This window comes from Oncorhynchus keta, chromosome 2, assembly GCF_023373465.1.
Source record: "Oncorhynchus keta strain PuntledgeMale-10-30-2019 chromosome 2, Oket_V2, whole genome shotgun sequence".
In the NCBI taxonomy this organism is placed as follows: Eukaryota; Metazoa; Chordata; class Actinopteri; order Salmoniformes; family Salmonidae; genus Oncorhynchus; species Oncorhynchus keta.
In genome coordinates, this window is record NC_068422.1 from 48,693,887 (window position 1) to 48,709,071 (window position 15,185).

Here is a 15,185-nt window from a genome sequence, read left to right on the forward strand (position 1 = left end):
CTCCTTGCTCAGTCAAGGGTTAGGTATGGAGTTTATTGATAGGTGACTAAAGGCTTCTGCACACCTATCCAACTACAGCCAATGAACTATAGATGATGCAATGGGTAGTTCTCCAGACCAACTGCCCATGACAGATTCTACATGACCAACTATGTCCAATGATGACCAAAGGGATTACACACGAGGCTTTGACAGTATACCGTGTATACGCAGGTATTTTGAAATAGTAACATTTAAATTAAAACGCAGTCTCAAATAGTTGCCTGTTCCTTTTAAATAGTCAGGCAACAGCACACATTTCAGCAAATAAACACCAGGTCTAAACAAATTGTTCAATTTAGCAAAGTGGCTAACTTGTTTCTGCTGTTGAGCCTTACAACTCCCCGTCCTGGTTCAATATCCCTGCTGTCTAATATTTGCTTTGTGCGTGCAGCAAAACGGAGTAGACCTTTGAAATGCAGTGCATTCAGAAAGTTCACAGCCTCGAGTCTTCTTGGGTATGACGCTACAAGCTTGTATTTGGGGAGTTTATCCCATTCTTCTATGCAAATCCTCTCAAGCTTTGTCAGTGGATAGGGAACGTTGCTGCACAGCTATTTTCAGGCCTCTCCAGGCGTATGTAAATAATGTATTTCAGATTTTTATTTTTATAATTCCGCAATGTCTTAAAACATGTTTTCGCTTTGTGTGTAGATTGAGGACTTTATTTATTTTTTCTTATCCATTTTAGGAGAAGGCTGTAACCTAACAAAATGTGGGAAAAAGTCAAGGGGTCTGAATATTTTCCGATAGCATTGTACAACTTTGAGCTGGATTGTCTGTCTTTGTAAATATACTGAAAAAAATATAAATGCAACAATTTTACTAACTATAGATAGATATCAGTCAACTGAAATAAATTAGGCCCTAATCTATGAATTTCACCACTGGGCAGGGGCGCAGCCATGGGTGGGTCTAGCTCCCAAGTGAGTGGGCTTCTGCCCTCCTAGGCACACCCATGGCTGCACCCCCAGCCACTGTAGAGCCAGGCCCAGTCAATCCGAATGAGTTTTTCCCCACAGACAGTAATACTCCTCAGTTTCATCAGCTGTCTGGTCTCAGATTATCCCACCGGTGAAAAAGCCAGATGTGGAGGTCCTGGGCTTGCGTGGGTAAATGTGGTCTGCGGTTGAGGCCGGTTAGAAGTACTGCCAAATTCTCTAAAATTATGTTGGAGGCGGCTTATGGTAGAGAAGTGAACATCAAATTCTCTGGCAACAGCTCTGGTGGACATTCCTGCAGTCAGCATGCCAAGTGCACACTCCCTCAAAACAAAAACTGCACATTTTAGAGGGGCCTTATTGTTCCCAGCACAAGGTGCACCTTTGTAATGATCATGCTGTTCAATCAGCTCTATGATATGCCACTTGTCAGGTGGATGGATTTTCTTGGCAAAGGAAAAATGCTCACTAATAGGGATGTAAACAAATTTGTGCACAAAATTGAGAGAAATTAGCTTTTTGTGCGTATGGAACATTTCTGGGACCTTTATTTCAGCTCATGATACATGGGACCAACACTTTACTTGTTACATTTATATTTTTGTTCAGTGTAGTTCGCTTGTGGTCATTAGCATTTAGCTAGCATCCGCTATGGGAATTCTCTAATACTTTGTTAGCATTCTGGTAGACATTATTTGGGATTTTTTGAGTTTGAAAACAAAAAGCACCACCTTGTGACCTATGACGTTAACGCCATATATCCTGTTATGGCACAAGGACAGTATAAAAAGGTGTGAAAATCTGGATACTGCTCAATCCTAAAACACACTAGGCAGATTCTTTAAAAAAACATCCATAGACTGTTGGGTTGGCTGTGGTTAGATAGTTGTGTGGAAACCTTTAGGAGAAAGACACCACTAAAAGGTCATGAAATGTACAGCGTTGGCTTTGGGAGTATTAAAGCCTTACACAAAAGCTTTTTCTGCTTTTGGAACCTCATAAGGTCAGGGGAGTTTGTGGCCCTGGGAATTGTTTCAGAAAGGTGAATTGAGAACATTCACAGTGCTAGTGTCAGTCTGCCTGCAAATAGATTTTTCCAAAACATCTTACATTTCCATCCTAAAGCTGCTTTTACACTGAATAGAAAAAAAGTCAGCAAACATCTGCGGCTTTAAACATCATTCACCACTGGGATGTTGACTGTGGATCAACAGCACCCTACCCATAAACCATTTGTTTTCTTACTCATGGTATGATAAACCTTAGATTATGTTGGAATGTGTGACAGCAAGTGGATGGATTGAAGATTCCTTCAAGCATTGCCAGTGGGCGATTTACAAAGATGCCCAGTAGGGTAAATCTTAGATCTGGCCTTATTTCATTGTGCCCCCATTTCCTTTCCTGCACCGAAGGAGAAGGTCTGAAGGGAGGTACATCTGATCCCCGACAACGCATGATGAGGAGAGGATGTGTGAAATCAAGGAAAGGCCTTTAGCGTCACCCACAGGGTGATGAGTATATGGAAAAGCTATCGAGTTTCAATGTGTCTCACCTTGAGGATCTCTTCAGATATGGGCTCCTGTTTGTAGTGAGTCCCGTACCATTCCTCAGTCTTGTCCGTCTGCCCTTCGAACGACTTTGAGACAACTGCGACTCTGCAGATGTGAGGACAAACAGAGACGGGTTTCATTATTATCGGCATTTATAAACCCACGTCAGACCGGTTAGGAGTTATACACAATTCATTTTCCCTGAGCAGCTGGCGCTAGATACTTAACTGCCCTTACGACTCAACTGTATAATAACACTGGGTATAGGAGGTTCGGGAGGCTCCAGTCAATTACAATATGTAGGGTCAATGTGATTAAAACAGATAAGTGGTGCAGATAGCCAGCCAATGTGATAACTAGAAAAGTTACATTTCCCAAAGAAAATGTGTGGTTGCTTCAACTGTATAAAAGCATTTGAAATGGTAGCGGAAGAAGTTGTAGTAGTTTTTACTGCAGTAGCAGTAGTGGTGGTGGTGACTGTAGAAATGGTAGCATTGATTCTAGCAGTATCAGAAGAAGTAATCATAGTAGAAGTAGGGACTTTAGTATTAGTAGTGACTGAAGTGGAGAAGCAGCGATTGTGGTGGTGGTAGTAAAACTGCAGAATGTGTTATTGAACTCCCCCAGTGTTTAAGTTAAAACCGTTCCTGAAAGTTCTCTGGCAGTTCATTCAACAGTGGAAAGTTTAGATGAATGTTGAGGTAAATCTGCCATGAAAATGACTGTAAACAGAGTGTGTAATGAGAAATGTAAGATTGCATTTAGATTTACCGTACACGATTTTATGGTTAAATGACATGACTTAATGGCTCCACTACTAGCCTAATGATTGTGTAACAACATGTATGACCTTGGTTGGTTGTTATTCAAGTCTACTCAGTTGATGTTCAGCATCAGCAAGACCCACTTGCTTATTTATAAAACCCTCTTAGGCCTCACACACCACCCCCCCCATCTGAGATATCTACTGCAGCCCTCATCCTCCACATACAACACCCGTACTGCCAGTCACATTCTGTTAGAGGGCCTCAAAGCATACACATCCCTGGGTTGCTCCTCTTTTCAGTTTGCTGCAGATTGCGACTCGGATGAGCTGCAACAAACACTCGATAAAACTAACCAGTTTTTATCTCAATCTCTTCATTCAAAGACTCAATCGTGGACACTCTTACTGAAAGTTGTGGCTGCTTTGTGTGATGTATTGTTGTCTCTTTCTTCTTGCCTTTTGTGCTCTTGTCTGTGCCCAATAATGTTAGTACCATGTTTTGTGCTGCTACCATGTTGTGTTGTCACCATGTTGTGCTGTCATGTGTTGTTTCCTTGCCATGTTGTCGTCTTAGGTTTCTCTTTATGTAGTGTTCTCTCGCTTGTTGTGATTGTATTTATTTTTAATCCCAGGCCCTCGTCCCTGCAGGAGGCCTTTTGGTAGGCCGTCATTGTAAATAAGAATGTTATTAACTGACTTGCCTACTTAAATAACATTTTTTTAAACAATGTCATCTTATCTGATTGTTTGTAACCATGGACTGCAACATCTGCTCAAACACTGGGTTACCATATAAAAGGCTCTTCAAAACAGAGGCGTCGTAAGTGTATTATCATGTACCCATGTCACACTACTGAGCAAAACTGACGTAGCTGAGCCAATCTTTACTGCGCGGGTCTGATTTTGCATCCAACAGTTGCTGAAACCATGCTGGAATGAAAAATGTTTAAAATAAATAAATAATATATATACATCTCCAAGCTAGCAGTATGGTTCATCCGGATGGGTAAAATAGTGTGAAAATGGTATAGGAGAGCAGAGTAAACAGGGTTAGTGACCCAGTGAAGAGTTGCAACTGACCTGACATATTCTGGCCTCAGCTTGTCCAGGACCATGTCTATCAGGTCTGGCCTGAAGTCTTCCAGCAGGTACTCTGCTGCTAGGATCTCCTCCAGAGGGTAGTACTGCAAAACAGAGGACAAACAAAACGGTCTAGGCGCTAACAATGGGGAGGCCTTTGACTAACACATGCAGGGGAACACTTTACTGGAGCACAGGAATACAGAACTGGTGTTAATTTCACACAAAAAAAGATGCACACAATAATGAATCCCAACAGACAAAAATACACTGGACATCCTACCCCGGTCCGACTGCCTTAATACCATAATATTTTGACAATAGCAGGAATGCCAGTTTAATTTAGATTGGGGCTGAATCTATTAAGTCTTTATACACAAAATAAGAGACTGGCAGACAAGGCACTCTGATGACAACATAGTCATCAAACGGAGCCACGGAAGTGCAGTGCATCATTGTGGAGACGACCTTAAGAAAATAGAGAGCGCCACCTACGTGAAGTAATCCAGCCACTTTGGAGGTGTAGCCACGGGGCCGCTCCTTGTCTTTGAACCTGAAGGCCACTGTGTTCAAGTCCTGTGGAGGAGAAGAGAGACAAGTCACAGGTCAATCGCATAAAAATACAGTACTATTACATTACAATGGAGAATTGAGCAACACAAGACAATTCATCCATGTGTACTGTGACAGAAGTTTAACTAAGAGGATGACAAAAGGCCTATTTGATTAAGTTTCTCAGTCGTGGTTCTGATTTTATTTTGTTCGTAAAAAGGGCTATACATAAAATGTTAATGACGGATTGTTTTCTGACAACACATACTCTGGCTTCTAAGAGCTTCAGGGCATTTGGAAAGTATTCCGACCCCTTGATTTTTCACAGATTCTATTTTACGTTACAGCCTTATTCTAAAATTCATTAAATTATTTCCTCAATCTACACACAAAACCCCATAATGACAAAGCAAGAACAATTTAGAAATGTTTGCAAATGTATTAAAATAGAAACCGAAATACCTTATTTACATAAGTATTCAGACCCTTTGCTATGAGACTAAACTGAGCTCAGGTGCATCCTGTTTCCATTGAACATCCTGGAGATGTTTCTACAACTTGGAGTCCACCTGTGGTAAATTCAATTGATTGGACATGCTTTGGAATGGCTCACACCTGTCTATACAAGGTCCCACAGTTGACAGTGCATGTCAGAGCAAAAACCAAGCCATGAGGTCAAAGGAATTGTCTTTAGAGCTCAGAGACAGGATTGTGTCAAGGCACAGATCTGAGGAAGGGTACCAAAACATTTCTGCAACATTGAAGGTCCCGAGAACACAGTGTCCTCCATTATTCTTAACTGGAAGAAGTTTGGAACGACCAAAAGCTGGCTGCTTGGCCAAACTGAACAATCGGGGGAGAAGGGCCTTAGGGAGGTGAACAAGAAACCAATGGTCACTGACAGAGCTCCAAAGTTCCTCTGTGGAGATGAGAGAAACTTCCATAAGGACAACCATCTCTGCATGCAGCACTCCACCAATCAGGCCTTTATGGTAGAGTGGCCAGACAGAAGCCACTCAGTAAAAGGCACATGACAGCCCACTTGGAATTTGCCAAAAGGCACCTAAAGGACTCTCAGACCATGAGAAACAAGATTCTCTAGTCTGATAAAACCTATATTGAACTCTTTGGCCTTAAAGCCAAGCACATCTGGAGAAAACCTGGCACCACCCCTAAGTTGAAGCATGGTGGTGGCAGCATCATGCTGTGGGTATGTTTTTCAGCGGCAGGGACTGGGAGACTAGTCAGGATCGAGGGAAAGATGAAAGGAGCAAAGTACAAAAAGATCCTTGATGAAGTCCTGAGCGTTCTGGAGCAGGTTCTCAGACTGGGGCAAAGGTTCACCTTCCAACAGAACAACCCTAAGCACACAGCTAAGACAACACAGAAGTGGCTTCGGTCTCTGAATGTCCTTGAGTGGCCCAGCCAGAGCCGTTTTTGCTTCGTCATTATGCGGTAGTGTGTAGATTGATAAGGGGAAAAAACAAAGTCATCGAGTTTAGAATAAGACTAACATACCAAAATGTGTAAAAGGGGTCTGAATACTTTCTGAATGAATCTGTATAGTGAGTGGACTGAGCTCAGACAGATTAGAAGTGAGTGGTACTACAGTGCAGTATTCACCTTGCACTCCTGGAAGACCCACTCCTGAGGCCCCTCAGTGCGGAGCTTCTGGACGTATTGGAACATGTGGAAAATGATGTCATCCACGTGCACTACAGAAACAAAATGACACTCCAGCTCACAGGGTTGAAACCGAAACCACCACACACAGACAAACACCTTTCTGACTTGAGGGTGTGGGCACATACACACACATGAACAAAATAGAAAAAACTAAACAATCCCCGAGATCCTAATGCTTACGGAGTCCCTCCTCTGTCAGGTCCACATTGATGATGAAGAACATGAAGCCTTTCGCTCCCTCTTTCTGGCCGCCGACCAGTGTGTTCACCCAGCCTGCACAAGAATAAAGGGCATAGCCACCGCTGTCAATTCAAATATAAACAATTCTACACATACATAGAATGTATTGTCAGTATAAACGCATAATTTACTAAGCTCACAATTTTGTACAAATATTTCTACCATTCCATCAAGCCCTAAATCTTAAAACCAAGATTCAATCACAGCCCTCTGGCCTACCTTTGGATTTCAGCTCAGACAGCAGGCTCCCTGGGCCCTCGTGGCCTATCAGGTGGCCCAGGTAGTGGCCTGGGTTGGACTTGTAGTACTTCTGCAGGTCTGGGATGGGGAACGTCACATACAAGTTCCTAATGTCCTTGATAGGCACCACTTTGTAGAATTGCTGTGGGGGGGATTTAGGAAGGAGACATTTGAATTGAGACTATGAATAGGATCTCAGTTATACAACTCGGTTGCATTCGGAGCCTTTGAATTTTTCCACTTTATTAAATTAGTCTTATTCTCAAAATGGATTGTTTTCTCCCCCCTCATCAACCTGCACACAATTACCCATAATGACAAGGCAAAATAAGTGTAGAAATGATTGCAAAATAAATAATAAAATCAAGGATGATCAATGGAAACAGGATGCACCCGAGCTAAATTTCGAGTCTCATAGCAAAGGGTCTGAATACTTGCGTAAATAAGGTATCTGACTTCTATTTGTAACACATTTGCAAATATTTCTACAAACCTGTTTTCACTGTCATTATGGGATGTTGTGTGTAGATTGATGGGGGGGGGGGACAATTTAAATCGATTTTAGAATAAGGCTGTAGCGTAACAAAATGTGGAGAAAGTCAAGGGGTCTGAACACGTTCCCGAATGCACTGTATGCAAAGTAGCATAGGTAGTTTAAAGTGTGTGCGTGTGTGTCAGGGTTTCCGTTAGGACAATGAGGTGCCGGACAACGTGACCGGGAAGATTTACAGGCACTTAAGAAATTTACCAGACCCTTGTGCATTTGGGGTGTCCACCCTCCGTGCTCAGAATGACAGAAATCACATTTAGATTATGGTAATGCTGCCTAACAGAACATGCCACTCATGTAATGAAGCAGCCAACACAACCAAATATTTGCTGGAAAACACCATTCTAAACAGCGCACCTGAAAGCAGTTCCATATATGACAGAGATGAAAATCTCTGTTCGAAAGAGGGGGAAAACTAAAGATGCCAAAAAAATTGGATTGATTGCTAATATGACTAGGATTGTCCCTTTGCCTTCTGGACAACGAAAGAAAGTTATGAAAACCATAACGGTGGTTCCAATAGGGAAGTAACTTTGCCAAAACTATATAATTACTCCAGTCTACACAGAAATAAACAAAATCATTCAAAAGTATTCACCAGAGGAATCAATGATTAGCTCCTTTAAAATGTTTTTTGAATGTTTAGAATCAAAAGCTCCTAAAGTGGTGGGTGACGTGCTTCAATTTTACCAGTTGAGAAATAAAAATCTCTTTTTAATCATGAACCGAAACTGTTAACACGTGATTGCATTAAGGATTGTTACGCACTGAACGGGCTTATCAAAGCATGTTTTACTGCAGCAGCAACCAATTGAGGAATTGGAGAAATCCCGCTCAAAATCGGCGCTACGCTGTTGAAAAAAAGAAATGACTAACGCAAATATACAGGCCAATTTAATTCCACAAACGTATGCAAATGAACCTATAGCCCGATAAGCATGATGGTCAAACGTATACACATCAATTGGTATTTCCATCAATTAATAAAACAAATTCTCCAGGTCATTTTGGACAGCAACAGTTTTATTTACCGCCTTTACATTTGATGTATTTTATGGCCAAAAGCCGGCTAACGGAAACTCTGGAGTGTGTGTGTGCGCACAAACTAAGGAGCTCACCTTGAGGTGCTCCTCCTGGAAGGGGTGCTCAGGGAACTCTGGGATAGGTACATTCTTGTTCTCCACCTCTCCAAACAACTTGACCACCATGGTGGTGAGCTCATCTAATGACTCTATAAATGAGAAAAAGGGGACAGATGTTTAATTTATTAAAATACACAATCTTCCTGGGTTCAAACTCAAACCATTCAAATTGCAAAACACTTAAAAGCACAAACGTGTTCGCTATGACATTCTTGATACGCTTCCTTTACTGTAGTTGTAATTTAGCATGTAATTACATATAGATGATGGACTGTTATCATCTTATAAGTTAGTTTTGAATAATGTACAGCAACAGAGGAGGTCAATATTGCTTAGCAAAATGTGCTACAAACCAGACAGTCTGTGTTGTTGTGAAAGCCATTAATTATGAGGTCATACCATCATAAACCTGGCTGCCAATTGCAGCTTATTTCATTTCACTGTAGAGGACATGGTGTCAGAAAATGCTAAATTTAAACTGGTAATGAACACAGCAGTGACACAGCCAACTGTATCCCCAGGTGCTTATTGGATCATGGCTCATCTGTGGAAAGTTGAACACCAGGGTTATTGAGGAATCATATACTGGGGCAGGTGGGGAGTATTTGAGGAGAAATAGAAAATGTGCATCTTTCCCTTTCAAGACGATTCGATACGTACCTAAACTCAGCAAAAAAGAAACATCCCTTTTTCACAACCCTTTCTTTCAAAGATCATTCGTAAAAATCCAAATAACTTCACAGATCTTCATTGTAAGGGTTTAAACACCCATGCTTTCCCATGCTTATTCAATGAACCATAAACAATTCATGAACATGCACCTGTGGAACAGTCATTCAGATGCTAGGCAATTAAGGTCACAGTTATGAAAACTTAGGACACTAAAGAAGTCTTTCTACTGACTCCAAACTCCAAACACCAAAAGAAAGATGCCCAGGGTCCCTGCTCATCTGTGTGAACGTTCCTTAGGCATGTTGCAAGGAGGCGTGAGGACTGCAGATGTGGCCAGGGCAATAAATTGCTATGTCCGTACTGTGAGATGCCTAAGACAGCAAGACAGCAAGACATGATCGTCCTCGCAGTTGCAGAACACGTGTAACACCACCTGCACAGGATCGGTACACCCAAACATCACACATGTGGGACAGGTACAGGATGGCAACAACAACTACCCGAGTTACACCAGGAACGCACAATCCCTCCATCAGTGCTCAGACTGTCCACAATAGGCGGAGAGAGGCTGGACTGAGGGCTTGTAGGCCTGTTGTAAGGCATGTCCTCACCAGACATCACCGGCAACAACGTCGCCTATGGGCACAAACCCACCGTCACTGGACCAGACAGGAATGGCAAAAGTATTCATAACCCTTTACTTAGTCCACATTTTGTTGTTACAGCCTGAAAATGTTGATTTACTTTTTTCTCCTCATCTACACACAATACCCCATAATGACAAAGTGAAAACATGTTAACATTTTACCAATTTATTGCAAATAACAATTTACATAAGAATTCACACCCAAATCTATACTTTGCACACTTGGATGGTACAATATTTGCACAAATAATCAAGCTCTGTCTAGTTGGTGGTTGATTGCTAGATAGCCATTTCCATATGTTGCCATAGATTTAAGACGATTTATGTCAAAATTGTAACAAGGCACCTCGAAATCATTTGTGTCGTCTTGGCAAGCAACTCCAGCGTATATTTGGCCTCATGTTTTAGGTTATTGTCCTGCTGAAAGGTGAATTCATCTCCCAGTGTGTTAGAAAGCAGACAACCAGGCTTTCCTCTTGGAATTCGCCTGTGCTTTGCTCTTTTCTGTTTCTTTTATTCTAAAATATATACACTACCGTTCAAAGGTTTGGGGTCACTTAGAAATGTCCTTGTTTTTGAAAGAAAAGCACATTTTTGGACCATTAAAATAACATCAAATTAATCAGAAATAGTGTAGACATTGTTAATGTTGTAAATGACTATTGTAGCTGGAAACGGCTTATTTTCTTAAATGGAATATCTACATAGGTGTACAGAGGCCCATTATCAGCAACCATCACTCCTGTGTTCCAATGGCATGCTGTGCTAGCTAATCAAAGTTTATCATTTTAAAAGGCTAATTGATCATTAGAGAACCCTTTTGCAATTATGTTAGCACAGCTGAAAACTGTTCTAATTAAAGAAGCAATAAAACTATCCTTCTTTTGACTAGTTGAGTATCTGGAGCATCAGCATTTGTGGGTTCGATTACAGGCTCAAAATGGCCAGAAACAAAGAACTTTCTTCTGAAACTCGTCAGTCTACTCTTGTTCTGAGAAATTACAGCTATTGCATGCAAGAAATTGCCAAGAAACTGAAGATCTTATAAAACGCTGTGTACTTCTCCCTTCACAGAACAGCGCAAACTGTCTAACCAGAATAGAAAGAGTGGGACACCGCGGTGCACAACTGAGCAAGAGGACAAGTACATTAGTGTCTAGTTTGAGAAACAGAAACAGTCCTCAACTGGCAGCTTCATTAAATAGTACCCGCAAAACACCAGTCTCAACATCAAAATTGAAGAGGCCGACTCCGGGATGCTGGCCTTCTAGGCAGAGTTGCAAAGAAAGCGCCATATCTCAGACTGGCCATTAAAAATAAAATATTAAGATTCGCAAAAGCACACACACACTGGACAGAGGACGATTGGAATAAAGTGTTATGGACAGACAAATCCAAGTTTGAGTTGTCCGGATCACAAAAAACATCATTTGTGAGCCAGAAAAAAAATAAGATGCTGGAGGAGTGCTTGACGCCAACTGTCAAGCATGGTGGAGGCAATGGGATGGTCTGGGGGTGCACAAAATATAAATCGGTGAACATATCGGAATCGTCCGATATTAGCTAAAAATGCCAACATCGGTATCGGCCCACTTGTCTAGTTTAACGCCAATGTTAAAAACCGATGTCAAAGCTACCGTGCATACCTATATAACGCAATGCCAACACGTAAAAGTTTGCGCTACACATGCAACACAGCATTCCTAACCTAGCCCACAAGTCAAGCAGTCATTTGAAAGAGTAAGATCATTTTGGCGAGACAACTCAAAGGCGAAATCCATTAAAAGCGAAGACAATGGAATTCACTGCCCTTGACAATCAACCGTTCTTTGTCGTGGGTGATGTTGGCCTTCACCGACTAGACAAGCACCAGTACACACTACCAAGTGTGCTATTTTTCATATATTGCCCTACCGGAGTTACATAATCATAGCGTCACTGCTATTAGCTTCACGACATACATACTATGGAATGCCGTTTGGGTCTTTGCGTGTCAAAAAAGATACATTAGCAATGTCAAAGCTGTACAAAAAAGTCTGCAAAAAAGCAAACACCGGCCACGAATGATGCGTTTACAATACCGCATTTGTAATAAAGCATAATTTGTTCAACCGCAACTTCTGGGGTAGCTAGCTTTAGCTTGGTACCTAGCTAGCACCAATACAAGCAGCCTGAAAACAATGACCAATAAACAATGCAGTTATTTTCATTATTCTTAGCAATGATTTAGGAATCCTTGTGAGTAAGTATTAGTTAGGTTGCCACTTGTTCACCTACTTAAATTGAACTTCAGTTCATGAAAATAAATAGCTAGCCAGCTACTTAACCCTGTTGCCCAAAGCTAACATTATAAGCAGCCAGTTAGCTTCATCTGGCTCGTGAGGCTTGACCAGACCGGGTTATGTGTTGTGAAGCAAGCCACAATAAGGATTAGGCACAATAGCTACAATGATTTGCTGCTTGCCTTCAAAATAAAAGTATGTAATTGACAGTGATGCAAATGAATACAAATAGTAGAATTATACCATACTTTTAATTTTGAAAGCTAACCGCAAAGTCCACTATTGTGGCTAGCTTCACATAGATGGTCTGACCACCATTAATCAAATAAGAACTGTCCTATAAATTAGGGTTATTTTAGATGACACCTAGATGTCGTTTTGCTATGTTTTTGGGGAGTGTGCAAAGCTGTCAAAGGCAAAGGGTAGCTACTTTGAAGAATCTCAAATATATTTTGATTTGTTTAACACTTTTTTGGTCACTACATGATTCCATATGTGTTATTTCAGTTGTGATGTCTTCAGTATTATTCTACAATGTAGAAAAAAGTACAAATAAAGAAAAACCCTTGAATGAGTAGGTGTGTGCAAACTTTTGACTGGTACTGTATGTCCGAGAGCGTTGAAATCAATGCTGGGCCAGACCAAATGAATCCATGTGTTAGGCCCATCCAATTATAAAACAGGCAATGGCTTTATTAGTCCTGACTCATGTGACTAATCAATTTGGCTATTTAAGCTCAATATCAGCTACAAAACTTTATCAGGAGTTATCCTGAGCCTATTTGCAATGTGTATAAACAGAGGAAAATGCATACATTTTTTTTCTTTTTTTGATATGATCAGCTCATCAACAATTGATGGATACAAACTTGAAACCACTGATCCTGTCAATTTAGCCCACAAGGTGAAACTCCTGGACAGCAGTAGTGAGTAGCCTGATTATCCATCTTCCTTTTTAGGATGTGTGTTAACATGTCAGCATAATTTTTATTTGATTGGGCACCATTTTAGTTAGGCTATTTAATTGGAGCAACTTGCATGATGTAAAAAGTGCCTGTCTCATTACATTGTCATACATTTTATATCCAACCTGTAGGCTACAGAAATGGTCACATACCCTTTCTACCATATAGCCTACTATATCTGCTACATTATTTATGTTAGATAATTTTTTTGGATGGAACGTTGGAGAGGTGCGCTGGAAATGGACCAGCAAAATATTTTGCTTCCCTGCACTGCTTATCACAGGGCGGCATCAGCGCTCACCTAAAAAGCCCATATGCCACTGGTTGATATAAACATTTTTATTGTTTTTGGGCAGAATTATGAGAGGTTTGATGTGTTGTTGGGAGTGCTGTATTGGTCAGATAGCTTCCTTCTTCAATCTGCCACCGCCTAATACTGCCTAATGAGTGGGCCGGCCATGCCTGATTTAGCAGACCAATAGCCTTCTGCAGCAACTCTGGGGGGGAAGAATAAAAAAATTCTCACAAAATTAGTGCACTGGGCCTTTACTACTCCTGTATTAGTAGACTGATTACAGCCATTTGCAGTGCGGGGAGAAATGTCCCCCCCCTGGACCAGAATTCCCAGCACCCCTAAACATCTTCCCGCAGCTATGGCGCAAGCCAATTAACAAACATTTGAATCCTGAAGGTGACAATGCAGATGTGCCAGATCAGGAATGGGCCTACCCCTCGTTTGTCAGCGTGCCTGGGGTTGTTAGGCATACAAAATAACTTGTAGATCAATTACTTTCAACATAATTACATGCTTAGTTCGACACTGAATGAGAGGACGCAGTTGTCACATAATACAAAAAAGGTCATTTCAGGAGGTAGAAAGAATGTAATTTGAGCAACAATAAAGTTAACTGGCGAATCCTAACGTTTTAATCGATTTACTGCATGCTACATTTGGATCGGTTTGGCCAGTGTGTACTCGTGAATCGTTACATCCCTAGGAAATAACTGCAACTGTAAAAGACTATTCCAGTCTAGGAGATGGGGGGGGCTGCGCAAACAGGTGACTGCAGGCCTTGGCTTGAGTGTAATGTGGGCTCAGTTCCAGATTGTTGCAGAAGTGTTTAGAAAAAGCACTTCCTACTTGATCTTAGATCTGCACAGCTGACAGGTTATTTCATCTGCCTCTCAACCAGTCTTAAGATCACTGATCCAAGCAGCAACGCTCTCTTACAGATGTGGACGTTGGCACGTACGACACTCACTCACCTCTCCCCAGCACACACAGTCCCATGAGGTTGGAGGAGTAGTAGGTGGAGTGGAATTTCAGGAGCTCCTGGCGGATGTCGATCCCATCCTTTGATGGCCTAGTCTCCAGAGTCAACTTGTTACCTGAAAAATCAACCAGATATAATACTTAACCAGCTAGTCAACAAAATGTACATCAGCAAGGAATGTTCTCGTAATATACAGTGCAGCGAGTGCTTGACCTTATTGGACAAACAAATATAATGTATCATATGTTGCGTTGGAGGAAAAACAACTCCCTGTCACAAATCCAAAATAGTCACCATCAAAGACTTCATGAAACAGTACACAGTGGGAGGGAGAATACATCCAGTTATAAAAAGGGCAACAAGCTTGTTCCAAGAAAACCAATGTGTGAACAAAATTCATCCCCACAGTGATGCGATTACAATTCTGAGTAAGGCCACCAGTGACAGACTGACCACTTTTGTCCTATGGGCTAGCGCTTTGCTAATTAGCCTAACTCAAACTCACCCCATTCCGTACAAATGTGCGTAACCGCGACATTCAAACGAGGCTGCAAATAAAA

The 15,185-nt window shown here is 41.5% G+C and overlaps 1 protein-coding gene across 4 annotated transcripts in view; it reads right to left on the reverse strand.

Annotated features, from left to right (window-relative positions):
• LOC118401685 (insulin-degrading enzyme-like) overlaps nucleotides 1–15,185 on the reverse strand; it is a 46,632-nt gene that overhangs the window by 17,756 nt on the left and 13,691 nt on the right. For all 4 annotated transcript variants that reach the window (XM_035799285.2, XM_035799275.2, XM_035799273.2 and 1 more), the window contains 8 exons: nucleotides 14,618–14,740; nucleotides 8,763–8,875; nucleotides 7,074–7,236; nucleotides 6,795–6,887; nucleotides 6,552–6,643; nucleotides 4,872–4,952; nucleotides 4,377–4,480; nucleotides 2,533–2,635 (listed from right to left, as the gene is read on the reverse strand). In XM_035799285.2, coding sequence (XP_035655178.2) covers nucleotides 2,533–2,635; nucleotides 4,377–4,480; nucleotides 4,872–4,952; nucleotides 6,552–6,643; nucleotides 6,795–6,887; nucleotides 7,074–7,236; nucleotides 8,763–8,875; nucleotides 14,618–14,740 — 872 coding nt within the window. The remainder of the gene's footprint in view (nucleotides 1–2,532; nucleotides 2,636–4,376; nucleotides 4,481–4,871; nucleotides 4,953–6,551; nucleotides 6,644–6,794; nucleotides 6,888–7,073; nucleotides 7,237–8,762; nucleotides 8,876–14,617; nucleotides 14,741–15,185) is intronic.